This window comes from Ananas comosus, linkage group 8 (genome assembly GCF_001540865.1).
Source record: "Ananas comosus cultivar F153 linkage group 8, ASM154086v1, whole genome shotgun sequence".
Lineage (NCBI taxonomy): Eukaryota > Viridiplantae > Streptophyta > Magnoliopsida > Poales > Bromeliaceae > Ananas > Ananas comosus.
This window is the reverse complement of record NC_033628.1, coordinates 12240484-12257083: the sequence shown is the minus strand read 5'-3', so window position 1 is coordinate 12257083 and position 16600 is coordinate 12240484. Positions and strand designations below refer to the sequence as shown.

Here is a 16600-nt window from a genome sequence, read left to right as displayed (position 1 = left end):
CATGGGAGGTGGCCATGCAACACCAATCGGATGGCGACACGTGTGCGCGGGCGCCAACTTGTTTGGGACCAAGCATCCATCCTCTTGGATTCACTTCCCCAAAATGGCAAGTATTAACGTTCGAAGCCCACTGCATTTGCTGAGTACAAATCTAGTACATAAATAAATAAATAAACACTATAACTCTCTCTCTCTCTCCCTCTCTCTCTCTCTCTCTCTCTCTCTCTCTCTCTTTCTCTAACTACGCGCACATGTACACGGCCATGGTTAGACCCAACCTAAGCCCCCTCGATCTTAAGCTCTTCCACAAGCAGGAGAGAGACTTTTTCCACCGCCTGGTGGTGCAGCTGGGGCAGGACCAGGACCGGATCAAATGGGTCATGGCGCTGTGGCTCTGGTTCGAGTCCATCGGCCACCACGAGTTCATCCGGCACGTGTCGGCCTACCGCGACGACGACGTCGTCCGCCGCTTCCTCGCCGAGGCCTGGGCGTGCCTCAGCCGCCTCTCCGGCCGCCCGATCGACCCCGCACAAGTCGACGACCAGCTACCGTCCACCAACTCCCTCATATCGGAGCCCGTGGACTTGCGGTTCTTCGAATACCACAAGAGCGAGGCGGCCGCGGGGGTGCGCTACTTCTTCGACAATGTGTGCGAGGTAATCTTCGATGACGAGCTGATGGAGAGGGTGGCGAGGGATGCAGAGCGTCCGGATAACGTGCACGCGATGTCGAGCGGGTTCGGGGAGGGGACGAGCTCGACCCCAATCGGGTCGCGGTTGTCGGTGTTGAACCCGATGGCGAGGCCGTGGGCTCCGGGGTTGAACCACTCGCCGGAGGATCAGAGGTCCATGTTCATCACCTTCTCCAGGGGATATCCTATCAGTAGAGAGGATATAGCCGAGTTCTTTAATTCGTGAGTAGTAGAATTTTTTGCACACAAATAACTCCCGGGGAAATTATTTTCTGCATCTGATCATGCGACATATAATTCACAACAACATACTTACATTTTTATGCGTGGTTTAAAAGAAAATGAACGTGCATGCGCATTTATGGGCACGTAAATGACTGATAGTGTCGAGCATATTTGACTAAGAACTTGATAGTAGACCGTACACTCTACGTGTCGTACTCTGTTCAGATTTTAAAGTGAAATAAACGTCGGATCTCGTGGTTTTAAGGAGATATATAATTAAATTATTCCCCATTTAATTTTCATGCCAAGTAAATGATGTAACGATTTGAACGCTGCGCTACCCATGCTAATCATTTACGAGTATGCATGTCGATATATATACTCGACTTAAAACACAGTAAAAAAGAGAGTTTTTTTGACTTTTGGTCCAACTATCCAATTTATTTCAACTGTAAAAGTCATTACGGAAAATATGCAACTCATTAATTTACGGAGATTAAAGCATGAGATAAGATAATTATGAGATGGGTGTGGTACAGGCACCGATTTTTTACAAATTTATGAAGTTGATTTGTTTGAATTTTTTTAAAAAATCTATAATTTGTTTTAAATGGTAGATCACTAGGTGCATGGCTCATAATATGCCAATTCAAGTGCATGTAATAAATTCTCAAATCTTATTGTATTCCATGTATATATGGACTATACATATGGTAGGAGATATGGGCCATGCGTGGAGGTGGTGATGATAGAGAGGGCACCGCCGGGGCAGCCGCCGATGTACGGGCGGTTGGTGTTTACGAGCGCTTCGATGGTCGCGGTGGTGCTCAACGGCCAGCGGACCGCCAAGTTCGTGATCAAAGGAAAGCACCTCTGGGCCCGGATGTACGTCCCTCGCTACAGCTAAAACTTACAAAGAGAAAAAATCGCTACATGTTTGTTACATATGTTGTGTCATTTGTTGTTGTAATTGACGGATAGAATCATTGAAACAAACTGTATCTCCGAGAGTATTGAGAACATAAAGATTTGAAGAGCTTATCAGAACTTCTGATTAGCTCATCTCGTAGTTGTAATAATGGTTCATTAATTTGTTAGTGCACCTTACATCCGAGCCGAATTCTACTACGTACGTAGTATAATTTTGGGTTACTGATATGGAAGGTGAACCCAAATCTCACATTTCAATTGAAATAAAATCAATCTCCAAATGTCTAAAACAAATCAAATGACTACTCTGAATCCAATAAACATAATTGAGACACAAATTGGCTCAAATAACAGCCTTATTGGACAACTCCGAATTGGCTCAAATAACAGCCTTATTGTACAACTCCGGATATTATAATAACCCATGAAGGTATTTGAAAAGAGTTGTGCATTCAACGGCTTCCTCGGAGGCGACGAAAGTACTTTCATAAGTTAGAGCTTCGAAACTGCACGGTCATTGTTGCCGAAAAGCGGGAATTTAATACAGGAGGATAATGCAGCAACAAGCCTTTCAATATCCGCTGACGAATGAGAAGCGCTGAGGCTAACCCGTAACCTGCAGCAGATCATAAATTACGGTAGAAGTTTCGAACATTCAACTTCATTAAGAGAAAAACATCGGATGGAGAATTCGAGTTACCTGCATGAGTTTGGAGGAACTTGAGGTGGTCTGATTGCAATCACATGAAAACCAGATCTCAGCATATGCCTGATTTATGACGACAACGAGATCTCACTCGCATGAAGCTTAGATGATAAGCTTTACGGAGAAGGAAATGAAGGTTAAGGATAGAAGAAAAACCTCGCAGCCCTTATTGCTGCTGCTTCACTCCCTAGTACCAGAGAAATTATAGGACTACTTGCATTATGTTGGGTTAAAGAGTTGAATTCTCGCACTTGGCTCCAAAGTGCCGACCTGCGCCATTTTTCCTTTCTTGCCACAATGAGAGAAGCTGCAATTTAACACAGTGTGTCTTCATACATACAATTATATGATTGCAAAGAGATGCATTCATTTAGTCCTCCTATATGGCACTAGTTATTGTTTATCAATACACAGCAGGAGAGCCCAACAGTTCTTGAGAGGTCACCGAGTTACAGATCCTCAGCTAAAAACTTACCAGCAGGTAAAGATAAAGAGATTAGTAATTATTCTAGCAAGTGAAACATCTTTTGGTTGGATCTTAACAGGAGGGTATCTGCATAGAAGGAGACGACGACAGAAAATTTTCGCAAACGAATTCGTGCATAAATGAGAATGTGTTAAGCATGCAGCAAATACCATATGCAGCAGCAGCAAGGGGTACTGGGATAACCGTTGAATATACGTACATGCGCCCCCTCGGTAGTATTAGCTGCTTCCATATCTTGCTGTTCGGCAAGTTCAACATGAAAAGTAGCACATTAGGAACAATCTAGATTGGAAATATTTATATATAAAAAGAAACGTGCTTATTGAAGCACAAATCAACAGAAAACAGATTTTATTTATGATGCCAATTTTACAAAGGATGTATGGTATCTGCGCAATATTTTTACAATCCTTTGGAACAAATACTTTGATGTTTCAGCAATATAGAGTTCTTGTACTTGATTACTTCTTGAAGGACACCCCCCCCCCCCCCAAAAAAAAAAAAAAAAANAAAAAAAAACTTGTACCTGCACGCGATGAATCCACCGAGGCAACCAACAGCTTTGCTCAAACTACCTATGCATATGTCGACTTCATTTTGACATTCAAAGAGTTCCGCAACACCACCGCCGTTCTCACCACAAACTAGTGTTCCGTGAGCCTGAAGAAGCATCTTTCAGATATACGCAATCACTTCTACAAAAAAAAAGAAAATAATAGTAGAGGCTAGACTTACAGCATCAATTACCAAAAGAAACCCATGCTTCTTACGAAGGGCAACAAGTTCGGGCATTGGAGCAAAGACTCCATCCATGCTGAATAGGCTGCACAACAAATTCGTAGTAAGCATAAGTTACGCGCTTCGAGAAACTGGAGGATTAAGGATTTTACAGGCCCCCATGCAGCAGAGATAATTTTAAACCACTGTATTATATCTCTGGATAAGCCCTATCTTCACCCTGATTATCTGTAGCTGGCACAAACTTACCTGTCGGTGATGACAACCTTCTTTTCCATCGGACAATGTGATCTGCGGTATAACATAGCTATGCAATCATGAAGAACGACATTGATTATTAATGAAGATTACGGGCTAACTAGTAAAACACATACAGAATGGAATCGAGATGGCTCATGTCACGGTGCCTATAAATAAAAAGTTGCACTTCTTGTTGACGCTCAGCGACGCGGATCCCATCAATTATTGATGCATGGTTGAGAGCGTCTGAGAATATTGCTATTTTGTCGTTATCAGACGGCATCCTTCTAAGAGCCAAAAGGGAGCTAATACTTCCTAATGCAGAGATGAAGGACATGTTGGCAGAAAAACCAGTAGGGCAAAGAACACATTCCTGAATAATCAACATTCAGTTACTATGACTTGGATGGAAAAATAACAAAACAAAGAAAAGCAACATAAATGAAAATTCTTTCCACAGAAACCAAATAAATTAAATGCAAGCAACTGTTCGATAGAACAGCTACCTTGCCATCAACATCATTTATGCTTCTCTTATTATTACCTACACTTAAAAGCGGCCTCCTTTGGTTACAATTAAGAAATTATGGTCATATATAGAGAACCACAGATGAGTAAAATCATGCATTCTCTTCTCTCCTCAAGGTTGCTGAAATATCATATAAAATTGAAATTTTCTAAAGATAAAGGTACATGTAATCTTCAACAGAAGCTTGGGTACTGGAAAATTGTTTAATGTTCTCGGAAAGAGAGATATACTTCAGGTATCTCTTAACTACTGTACATACTGTAAATGGTCACACCTCACATTCCGAGTCCTTTCACTAATTTCAGAATATCACAGAGCAAAGTTACATATAACCAATGGTGAAAAGCTACCTCTTTTTTACTCAAATTGGCCAATGAAGCTTCAAGCAGAGTGTGATAATCTGTTTGGCCACAAACCAGAGGAGAGCCTCTCGGACCCATACCGTAATTTCGAGCGGCCTAAAAATAGACGCAAAATGGTTCAGAAAACAGGAGAGATGAAACAATTATAAGCGAATACTCAATGAAAAATTTTTACCTTCGCAGCAGCCTTACGGACAGCCAGGTGAGAGGTCAAACCCAAGTAATCATTCCCCGAGAAAAGAAGCATATTTCCGCTGATTTTCTCTTCCTCGCCAATCGCCTCATTATCTAGTCAAAGTAGTCGAAGAAAAACCAGTGTTCTGCACAACTCGCATACTGTAATATCTGAAAATATTAGGGCACAAATAGGGTAATTGCATAGTAAGTTTTCTATATTTTCTCATCCAACGAAGTATCCGACTCGTTCGTATTTGTCTCATATTAGTAACGGCTAGATTCCATACTAAAAATGTATCAAGGAAAAGATGATAAGTGAGCATGATACGGTAGAACCGTAAAAGAGTACTTGAACCCCCATACTCTACGGAGCACCGACCATCATGTTAAGTGTTGGCGAAGCATAAAAGAAGTATGCCAAGTAGCGTGCAAAGAAAGGGCTGAGTACTATGTTGAGTACAAACTCAACACGTAAGGGATGCGAAGGTGTCCTATACGACACGATCACGGCAACAGTTTTGGAGTGTTTGTGTTTCACGGGAAGGGCTAACCGCTGCTCGGGAGTTCGGCGAGCCATTGCCGTAAGGTGGCTTCGTCGATTCTGACCTCGACCGCCATACGGTCCCACGGGCCCGGGCCATCGAACGTGTCAACCTCAGCCGGCGTTAATGCGTGTAACGAGAAGGGTCGGAGGTCGCTTCGATACAGCCGCGTCGAAGCCAACTTCGAGTAAGCGGCTTCGACCCAGCGATCCCACTGCGCCATTTCCACAAACAAGTGGCGGGCAATAAAACAGTGACAAGCAAACGGATCATACAAGAAGGCTCCGACACAGAGAGTAAGTGGCATTTGTAGCTAAATTCGCAACTACCACAGTACTACACCGGACAACTTGCCAAAAGGAACAATCATACATTTACATCTATCCATATAAACTAACTATATTTACTTTACACGTTCTACAACATTTTATTGATAAAATTAAAAAAATTAAATTAGACAATTCATATGATTTACTATATATATATATAGATAATTTATGACAAATTATCGCTATCGCTATACATAAATTATTGTAGGATTGTTTAAGCGGGCGATTTTTTAAATTTTTTTTTCAAGCTAAATTGGCTCCTTTTGTGGGGTTAAGGCAACGGTTGAGATTGGGAAATCATGGGGTAGGAGGAAAAATTGAACGGTTGATAGGGCCATCAACGTTGTCGGTGGTTGGATCTAATTAAATGCTGTGTTGGTCTTCGATTTGGGCTCAGAGGGGGGGACAAAAATTTTATGGGCACCGTGCCCAAACAATTTGTTTGCGCCCATCCGCACCCCCCCTTCCCCCTCTCTTTCTCTCTCTTCCTAAAAACCGAGCCCACCATTTTTATTATTTTTTTTTTTTTGAGGATGCGGATGAGCGCTGCTGCACACGCGGCGCCCATCCGGGCACCGTGCCCAAACAAATTATTTGGGCACAATGCTCATAAAATTTTTGTCCCAGAGGGGGAGTTGTCCTTTTAACCCTAGCTTCGTGTCAAATTACGAGAGGGACTCTAATATTACCTTATGTACTGTTAATGTATTGTCATGAAAAATTTATATGACATTTCAGACCACATGTATAATAATACAATTCAAGAGATATGCAAGGGGACTAGGATTTAGAACTTATAGTATAATGAATTAATGATGGTGCTTAGTACTTAATAATAATGTTAGGAGTTTAGTAATTAATATTTAGGGTGTAATTATCATCAACAATATTGTAAGATACTTTGCAGCACCGTAATTATAATCCTTCATATCAGAGTAACAACACACCAGCAATATATACTAAGATATCAACAAACTGACGGACTTGCCACAGGCTTGCCGAACTAGTGGCTTGTTGGTGGATCACTTAGGAGGTCAGGAACGATGTAATCTTTAGAAGGATCCTACCTAACCCATCTTTAGAAGAATCCAGCCTAAGCCTAACCTTTCTCTGGAAGTACCCAAAAAAAAAAAAAAAAAAAAAAAAAATGACGGACCCAAAGCATTTATGTTTTTCCCAGATATGGTCCAACAAGTGGGACAATAATAAGCCCATAAAATAGCCTTTAAAATCAAATTCTAATTCGAACCAAGGGCCCGTGGTAAATTAAATTCTATATAACTGGATGAAATTTACAACATTTGAACTAAGCCCTAAGATCGCGCACTGATTGCCACGTAAGGAATAAGTTGTCTGAGAACTTGCGACTGTTCATCTGCAGACCTGTTTTGTATTTTACATCACATCTACAAGTTACACCACTACTTAAAAGCAAAGCGAATTCGAATCCCATTCCATGTGGGAACAATGAATGCTTTGCCCCTAAACCAATAATTATATAATACTACCAAATAAGATCAAAATGGATTGAAACAAACCCAAACAACCAAGTCAAATATATTCACAAAATTAGCCCAACCGAACGGATTTGATTTGGCACCAGTGTCCTTTGATTCTCGGGCCATCACTTCCGAAATCTAGAGCTTTGAAACTATTGGACTGCTATGATCCAGAACTGGTGCACTAATCCATGGAGACAATGCTGCAGCAAGCCTTTTAATATCCTCCGTTGTATGAGCCGCAGTAAGAGTTATCCGCAATCTGTAGCAAGTTAAGTAAATGTCTTCTTTTGCCTAAAACAGTATCAACTAGGTCATAACAGTTTCAAGTCGATGAGGCAATATATAGCTTTTCAAAAGCTTCTTTTTTTTTTTCTTTTTTTTTTTTTTTTGAGAGAGAGAGGTAGGTAGCACGCTACCCGCTTCGTAGCTTTTCAAAAGCTTATGAAGGAAAAGTGATAATCGAGATAAGTTCACGAAGGTTTTTGGCATTTTAGTTGTATTCTTTTTGAAAATTCGATTTCATGGGAAGAAAAGTTGTGAGTATCGATAAGAGCTACCTGCACGAGTTGGGAGCAACCGTAGGTGGTCTTATTGCAGTCACATGAAAACCAGATCTCAGCATGTGCCTGGCTCACAGTGTTAATATAAACTAAGAGAGATAAACTTGGGGAGTCAAAAGTGAAGGTCAAAGATAGGAGATGAACCTGCTTGCTCTAAGTGCTGCTTCTTCGCTCCCAATTACCAGGGAAATTATAGGACTAGTTATACTAAGTCGGGTCAGAGAGTTGAACTCTTTCACACGACTCCAAATTGCTGATCTCCGCCATTTCTCCTTTCTTGCCACACTAATAGCAGCTGCAAGTTAACATAAGCCTTTTTTGGTGAATATCCATGCAGAAACAGCTGAGGGAGCAACATCTATAAAAGTTCAGAGACGAGAGATGCATGCTTCAAGTTAGCAGTTAAATGAATTATAATGCAATAAAGAAGATTAAAAAAACTTCTGTTAATTACATGGTTCGATATATTGCCGTTCTTGTTATGGTTCACCTGGCAATAGTTGCACAGACTGACTCCATTCTCTTCCTCTAGAGAGCACTTTCTTGAGAGACTAGTCAACACCAGTAAGACTAAAAGTTCCTTATGACAGCATATAAATGGAATAGCCCTATTATGAAGGGACGCAAGGGACAATGCTTGTCTCCTGAAACTAATAAAAGAACACCAACTGATGTTTCCTAATTTTGCATTTTGGTCATAAAGACGTAAATCCTACACATGGATAATCTCAATAGGATACCTACATACAAGGAGATTAGAATTACAGCAATGTTCAGTAAATAACTTTTCAAATAAACCATGCATGTCTAAAGTAGTAAATACCATGTGAAGCAGCAGCAATGGGCACAGCCAGAGAAGTCGAAAATATAAAAGCGCGACCCCTCGATTGTATTAGCTGCTTCCATGTATTGCTGTTTGACAAAGCTTAACTTGTTAATGGTGCAATAGGAAGAAACTGTTTGTGTCATGCCTGTCACTAAATCAAAAACCTTATATTGTAACCCTGAATTTAACACAACATTTCCAGCCAAAAGTAAATATTTTGAACAACGTCTTGAGTTTGATTTTCTGGCAATGAACGTTCTTACACGCTATTCTACTTGTACGGAAAGAAGGAATTTACGTACCTGCATGCAATAAATCCACCATTGCAACCAGCAGCTTTGCTCAGAGTGCCGATGCATATGTCAACTTCATCTTCACATTCATATATTTCTGCGGCACCACCACCACTCTCACCGCAAACTAGTGTTGCATGAGCCTGAAAAAACCTTCGCATCAGTGAGGTCACTCCTTTGCTCACAACTACAGAGATTAGGAAAGGAAAAGGAACAGTACAAGGTAGATTTACATCATCTATGGCCAACAGAAACCCATGCTTCCTGCGGAGGGCGACGAGTTCGGGCAGCGGAGCAAAATCTCCGTCCATGCTGAACAGGCTGCACAGTAACAATGGGGAGGATCTTTTTGTAAAAAATTCACCACCAATCAAGTCACTCTGAGAAATTGGAGGATAAGCCATGTCTGTAGCTTGATCATCTTTAGCGGGCAAAACATACCTATCAGTGATGACAACCTTTCTTCTCAGCGTACAGCATGATCTGTTATATAATACATTGATGCAATGAGGAGCAAATTGGAAACCAACAAGAAATTTGGAGCCAAATGTTGAAAAACATACAGCAAGGAGTCGAGATGGGCCATGTCGCAGTGCCTATAGACAAAAACTTTCGTGCCTTGTTGCTTCTCGGCGAGGCGGATACCATCAATAATTGATGCATGGTTCAAAGCATCCGAAAATATCGCGACTCTCTCATCATCAGACGGCGTCCTTCTAAGAGACAAAAGAGAGCTAATACTCCCCAAGGCAGTCATGAAAGCCAGGTTGGCAGCAAATCCAGTTGGGCAAAGAACGCAATCCTGAATAATCAATGTACTTATACTACAAGAAGAACGACAAAGTAACTGCTAAATAAAAGACGCAAGATCAAGAAAGTGCACTACATAGAAACCAGCTAAAGTTAATTTGGTTTTCGTTTCAGTACAACATAAGGTGACTTATTTATTTCCTCCCTCGTTCTCGTCAGTGCCATTAAATTGGTTCTATTGATAATTCTTAAACAACAACGACGAGAAGGAAAATAGTCAATCCCCATACAGTGTAAAAGAAGCACAGCAACACTCCCTAAGCTTCTATCAAGCTACTAACTGGTTGTCTATTAATATTATCATCTGGTAGTTGAAGTCATGTAATAGATAATCATTGTTGATTCTCTACTTCGTGCGTAAATTAACAGACCCTTCTCATAATTCAACTTCTCGAGCACTCAAAATAACTCAGCATAGAATCATATTTACTGGTGAAAAAGATACCTCTTTTTTCTTCAAATTCGCTAGCGAAATCTCAAGCTGTTTATGATAATTAGTGTACCCACAAATCAATGCAGAGCCTCTCGGTCCCATACCGACTTCTCGGGCTGCCTACGAAGATCGATACAGCGCAATCACAAGCAGAAGAAGCAAATGCCGCGACAACGAAACAAACAATCCGAAAACCGCATATTACCTTCGCGGCGGCGCTCCGAACCGCCGGGTGAGAGCTCAAGCCCAAGTAATCGTTCCCGGAGAAAAGAAGCATCTTTCCACCACCAACATTCTCATCCTCACCAATTCCCTCAACACCTGATCAAATGGGTCGCAGAGAAGCACAAATTTAAGCACAAATTCGCGGGGGCAGAGCCGATAACGACGATAAAGGAAATCACATACCGTCGAAAGGGAGTTCGGAGAGCCATTCCCGGAAGGTGGGTTCGTCGATTTGGACTTCCACAGAGGAACGGTCCCACGGGCCGGGGCCGTCGAAGGTCTCGATCTCCAGCGATGGATTCGCGGCGGGGGTTAGCGAAGGGAGAGAGATGGGGCGGGTGGAGCGGAGGAGCTTCTTCGAGGAGAGCTCGGAGAGAGCGGCGTCGACCCAACGATCCCACAGCGACATTTCGTCGAACGGGTCGTGGGCGAACGAGCTGTAGCTAACAATTGATCACCACATAGACATAGGTAGCGCGCATTGGGCTTAACGAATATGTTGGAAAAATTCAACGTTTATTAATAATGCGAAGAGTGATTTTGTTGGGCCCTGACACTGAAGCTTTTGGGCCCAGTTTAATTGGCCCAAAACGGGTACGATACCGGGCCACTACTGGGCCGGGATTTGCCCGAAACTTAGCACCAAAGTCCACCTCAAATTCGACAAAAAGTTATTAAAAAAAGGGCACTTTTTTTGGTATTAAGGCCTATCTAAGTATCTATTAGGCAAAATATAGGATGATACACTTCTCCCCTTTTTTTTCTTTTTTATTTTTGATGGGACAGCACAGAATATATCTTAACCAATTTATTACAGTAGACCACTCGGACTAAGGTGAGTCTACACTCGAACAAAGAAACCACCTGTGAATTCATTCCTTTGATTATTTTCTCATCGATTCGTTAATCAAACAGTACCTGACGCAACTTAAACTGATTCGATAGAAATTTATTTCTTCTGCTCAAATGGGGCATCTATATGCGCAACGTAATATTACACACAGAAACATTCTAATTAATTTTAATAAAATTTCAATTAACATTTTATTATCTGTTCGCACGGTTTGTCCGTACACCAAGAAATTGAGTTAATAAATTGCTTTTAAGTGTCACAAATTCTTTCATGGACAAAATAGCAGAAGTTTTTTTTTTTTTTCAGGGGGAGAAAAAAATAACAAGTTTTTCCTGCTAAGATTTTAATTGGAATAACGTTTTTCTCTGAAAAAAAAAAAAGCAAAACTAATTCTTATTGTTCCTAAACAAACAATGACTCATTTTACACATGTGGTACAGTTACATTAAAAATTGAACAATATTCCAAGTCAACTTTATTACGTGTGAGTCACGTACAATGCGTTGTCTCAAAATAGTGATTAACATGGAGTAGAGTGATATAATAGTAAAACTAAACATTTTGGTTTTTTGAAAAATATTTCAGAAAATAATTTTATAACTAGAAAATATTTTTCCGTCAGTTAGATTCTCTAAGAAATAGTTGTTTTGAAAAAACTAATTTTCTCAGATGTTATAAAAAACTAGTATATTTTTCACGTAAGTTTTATTTGAAAAATAAATATAATGAAAAATAGTAATTTCTCGAAGAACCAAAGAAAAAGAAAATTATGAACACTAAGACACGTTTCTCATTTAAACAAAATTCCATGATTTTACCACCAAACGAAGAGTATGCACCTCATCTTTCTGAAAGTAGGGTTTATGTTTTTGTTTTTGTTTTTTATTTTTAATAAAGAACAGTATTTAATTAATAAACTACAAGTGAACTTTAATTATTCATGCCATTATTTTTTTTGGACTATTGACTCATTGTTTAAAGTAAGGGTTCTAATATTTTAACCAAATAAATAAATTAATAGGGGAGATTCAATTTATATATGTTTTTTTTTTTTTTTCGGTTGATGGGTTATTTTCTACATTGCGGCATATATACGAGGTGTAGACGAGGGGCTAAGCTCCTATTTTATGAATTTTGTACATTAAAGTCGCGACTCCACGATACATATCGACTTTTAATTATTTGAATATCGATGTCACAAAATCATCTAAACTTTTACTTATAATTATATAAAAATCGATCTTTTAATTTCAGTGAGATGGAAGGCGAAATCTAGTTTACAAAACTCACATTTTTTTTCTTTTATATTCACAAACATTTCGCTTCTAAACTGTTTCTCATTAAAATATTAGAAACTTTACTCATTAATTTGCAATGCTTGTGTAACATTCTCCTTGCGCGGAATATCATATCGTATAGTTCGTAGTTTGGACGTTATTGACTCTAAGAAAAGAAATTCAAATCGTGTGACAATTACATTAATTATTGCATTATTATTAGGTGGCAAATATCTTAATTTTTATTTAATTTATAATTTAAAATTAATCATGCATATTTTCTCACTATTCGGTTAAATAAGACAAATCAACAACCTCTTCCACACTTTTTTTCGTACCTCATGCTGCACGAGAAAGCGGTTTGTTTTATTGTACTAGCTTAATTAACATCTACGGAAAGTTTGAAAATGTGTATATTGAAAAGGACAAAAATTATTTGAAGATGAAATTTTAAATTTTTTTTATTTGAGACCGTAAGAATCATCGTCATCTTGAAGCCGCGGCGTACGTAGTCTGAAATGAACAATTTGGAGTTCCATTCCTAAACAATTTTTATTTGGCCGAGCCAAAAGCTGTCAGATCGTTGGCGCTAACCATTAATCTCAAAAGCTCGAACTGTTAGAAATACACAACTAATTCACTTAAAGCGTACAGATACAACACCCATGAATTTCGATTGTGGCTCGGCCCAACTAATCTCATGCCACTTCGAATATGACTAGGCCAACACAGCCTCACGCCATTTCGAATATGACTCGACCCAATATGACCTCCCGTCACATAACAGGATGCTAATCCGTTTAAGCCAACAAAAATGAGTATTAATTGATTTTTTAAGTAATAGTTGTTGTAGGTAATATTTTTGGCAGCATATAAATTAGGAGAACATCATTGGACAAAGCACTACAAGTGGGAGGGAGTTACATGTTAAAATAAATGGATCAATTACTAATATTTTCTTACAAAATATCAATATAATTTACATATTTGTATAGATTTTTACTAACAAAAGTTAGAATACTTCAAAACTTGAATTTTATAATTTTATGATATTATTTACCCGATGATCGAGCAGTTTTAATTTCACTTTATGTTAATCATTAAAATTTGTCAAATTTAGAATAATTTGAATACTAGTAATCATTAGATGTTAAAGTGTAACAAATTTAATTTTTAGAAAATATGCTAATCCTAGCTCAAATTTTATAATACTAAACTTGTGCTTCTAAATTTCTGAAACTTCACACAAAAAGCGTCACTCTCTCAATCCCCATCCAACATTGACTATTAATCTCGCAATAATTGAGCACTAAAATAACTTAAATTAAAATAGTAAAAAATTTTAAAATTATCAATAGAAAACAAAATAAAAGATTCAATTCGAAACCATGTACAATTTTATCATATTTTTATTTATTGAGGCATACAAAATTTCTAAAAACAGCTTCTTCACCACCAACCTACGGCCACTGATGCAGTATCCATTGGATGTGATATTTTAAAATATTAATTAATTAATTAATTAATTAATTTAGAAGAGCTACATAATTGTATATTATAGTATTATTTGATCATTTCTACAAGAATGAAAACACTTAGTTAATCTTATTTAAGATGCTAATTATGTGATCAATGTACGAAAATTATTTATTTATTTATTTATTTATTTTTCTTTTTGGTCCCATAGCTAGGAGATAAGTTGTTGGTACAAACAAATGTGATTAATAACAAGTACAAATAAAAGAATTGGTGGTTGCATAGGCTACATCTCGAGGCTACATTACGTGAGTAGTGAAAAAATATACTCCAATATTTTGTCCCCATGTGATATCACATATTTTTATTTTATCATACTGTAATTTTAAAAGTTGTATTTAATTATTCTGTGCATATAAAATTTAATATAATTTAGATGAAAAAAAATTAAGCGAGACGTAATTTGGGATTGCATTTTCTAAATGCAATTGCCTTCATATTTTAGAGCATTAAAAAAAAAAGGTAAATAGTTAAAAGAGTTATAAAAGCGTTCCCTTTCGAAAATAGATCTTTACTAGAAAAGTATTTTCACAGTTAATTCAAAGCATCAAGTTGGAGAGCTCCCTAGAATTTATTTATTTATTTATTTTTAAGAGCGACGTTATTGCACGTCTAAACTAAATGTAAAATATATATCCTACTCATCTAAAGGCTGTTTTTGATTTTACTAATTTTATTTTTTTAATTTAAAGAGTTGTGAATTTTTGAATAGAAGAAATATAAGATTTACATCCGTATAGACTAGGCTTCGTTTGGAATTGCGGGAAGATTGTGTTACGTGCGGTGATAAAGTACGTTAGAAAAATATTTACGTAATATTGCGTTCTGCATATCGCGATGTGGCGGTTACGATATATATTTTCTATGGTCCCATCGGTGAACGTAGAAGCATATTTCTATATACTTTTTCCTCAACTTCATTTTATCTAATAACGTTAGATATGCCTTAATACCAAACTAAGCCTAAGATGCACGAGTAACCATTTTTCTTCAATTAGTGTATCAAAATATGAAATAAAAAAGTGTTAATTAAAATATTATTTAGTATTATTTCGATCAATTAAACATGGGACTAATTAAACAGGACAATGGAATGAACCAAATTACAAGTTCTCAGCCATCACAATGATAGGGACAATTTTGTTTGGTGCAGGAAAATAGATTCAAAGGGCCCATGCAATTAAGGTACAATATTTCACACTAGAACTACTCATTAGTGCCCTCGAAGAGATCTAATTAACAGTCCAAAAATAAAAATAAAAGTAAAAAAGAATTAGTACAAATTATATAAAAAAATTAGAATTAGTCCAAAAATATTAATTTTTTAAATTTTTTTTAAAATAAAGAATATAAAATTTTAAAAAAATTTCAAAAACCTCCCATATGGTTTCACACTTTCTCACTTTAGTACCTTGTGGTTTAAAGTGTATTAATTTGCCCCCTTGTGGTTTCGTTTTTCTCTTTTTATTATCAATTTTATTATTATTATTTTTTAAATCAGTGACAAAGTTAAAATTAAAGAGTACTAAAGTAAATATTCGATAAATCTAGATGGGTATATGAAGTTTTTTGTATATAATTTAACGAAATATTAAGAAAAAAACTGCCGAAGAGATAAAAATAAAATCACAGGGGGGCAAATGGATATACTTTAAACCACAGAGTACTAAAGTGAAAAATTACGAAACCATATGGGTGAATTTTTAAAGTTTTTTCTAAAATTTAGGCACCCGTTTTTTTGAATGCATCAGTAATATTTATGGTGGAAAAATGATCGAGTCAATTTGGATTTTGGAGTCGTTGACGATTAATAAGTCCATGAGTTTGTGTACAGTTGCAGTAACAGGAAAACATTGTTTCACACGTGGAGCACGCCCCTCTCGCGTAAATCCAAGGGAAATTCCTTGGCGTCTCTAAAAATAAATGAATTTTTATGCGTTATTAATGATGTGTTAGGCGTGGCCAATTATAATTTCCAACTTTTATAGTCCTTAAATAATACCTATTAAAGAAAAATAAAAAAGCATGTAAATAATAATATTTCTAAAAATATTCTACCTCAATACTACGCGTGTGAATGAATCAGAATCCATTTTAGACTTGCTGTGGAAAAAACGATTCAAATTGGGAGCAATAGAAATAAGAGAAACGCCTTTAGTCTACTAACTAATGAGGGTGTCGAACGCAGCGGAAGTATTCGTTCGTACTTTTTTACGGAAGCGATTCGCGCTACAACACGACGAGTCCGGAACGTAAAAGTTGATTCACGTGTCCTTGGATCGTTCTTTAAAGTCTTCTAATGCTCCGAATCCGCGGTGAATCGAACTAC

The 16600-nt window shown here is 37.7% G+C and overlaps 3 protein-coding genes across 8 annotated transcripts; 1 reads left to right on the top strand and 2 right to left on the bottom strand.

The window, feature by feature from the left end:
• On the top strand, positions 264 to 1823 carry LOC109714668. The gene is made up of 2 exons (XM_020239363.1): positions 264 to 913; positions 1634 to 1823. Exons 1-2 carry the CDS (start codon positions 264 to 266, stop codon positions 1821 to 1823), a joined length of 840 nt encoding a protein of 279 aa, XP_020094952.1.
• LOC109714551 (8-amino-7-oxononanoate synthase-like) lies at positions 2051 to 6408 on the bottom strand. The gene is made up of 11 exons (XM_020239227.1): positions 5637 to 6408; positions 5084 to 5196; positions 4897 to 5004; positions 4152 to 4390; positions 4027 to 4068; positions 3775 to 3862; positions 3566 to 3699; positions 3189 to 3277; positions 2709 to 2859; positions 2547 to 2615; positions 2051 to 2462 (listed from the first exon to the last, which is right to left on the bottom strand). The coding sequence occupies exons 1-11, from the start codon at positions 5932 to 5934 to the stop codon at positions 2339 to 2341; spliced, it is 1455 nt and encodes a 484-aa protein (XP_020094816.1). The 5' UTR covers positions 5935 to 6408; the 3' UTR covers positions 2051 to 2338.
• LOC109713576 (8-amino-7-oxononanoate synthase-like) lies at positions 7163 to 11079 on the bottom strand. Of its 6 annotated transcripts, XM_020237696.1 has the most exons (11): positions 10789 to 11079; positions 10586 to 10701; positions 10393 to 10500; positions 9701 to 9939; positions 9579 to 9620; positions 9371 to 9458; positions 9147 to 9280; positions 8842 to 8930; positions 8163 to 8313; positions 8016 to 8084; positions 7163 to 7717 (listed from the first exon to the last, which is right to left on the bottom strand). In XM_020237696.1, exons 1-11 carry the CDS (start codon positions 11012 to 11014, stop codon positions 7594 to 7596), a joined length of 1386 nt encoding a protein of 461 aa, XP_020093285.1. In that variant the 5' UTR covers positions 11015 to 11079; the 3' UTR covers positions 7163 to 7593. The 6 variants fall into 6 exon arrangements, 4 of the variants coding, with proteins under 4 accessions (XP_020093285.1, XP_020093286.1, XP_020093284.1 ...); XM_020237697.1 differs by lacking the exon at positions 9579 to 9620 and having other exon boundaries at positions 7163 to 7749; positions 9371 to 9578; XM_020237695.1 differs by lacking the exon at positions 9579 to 9620 and having other exon boundaries at positions 9371 to 9578.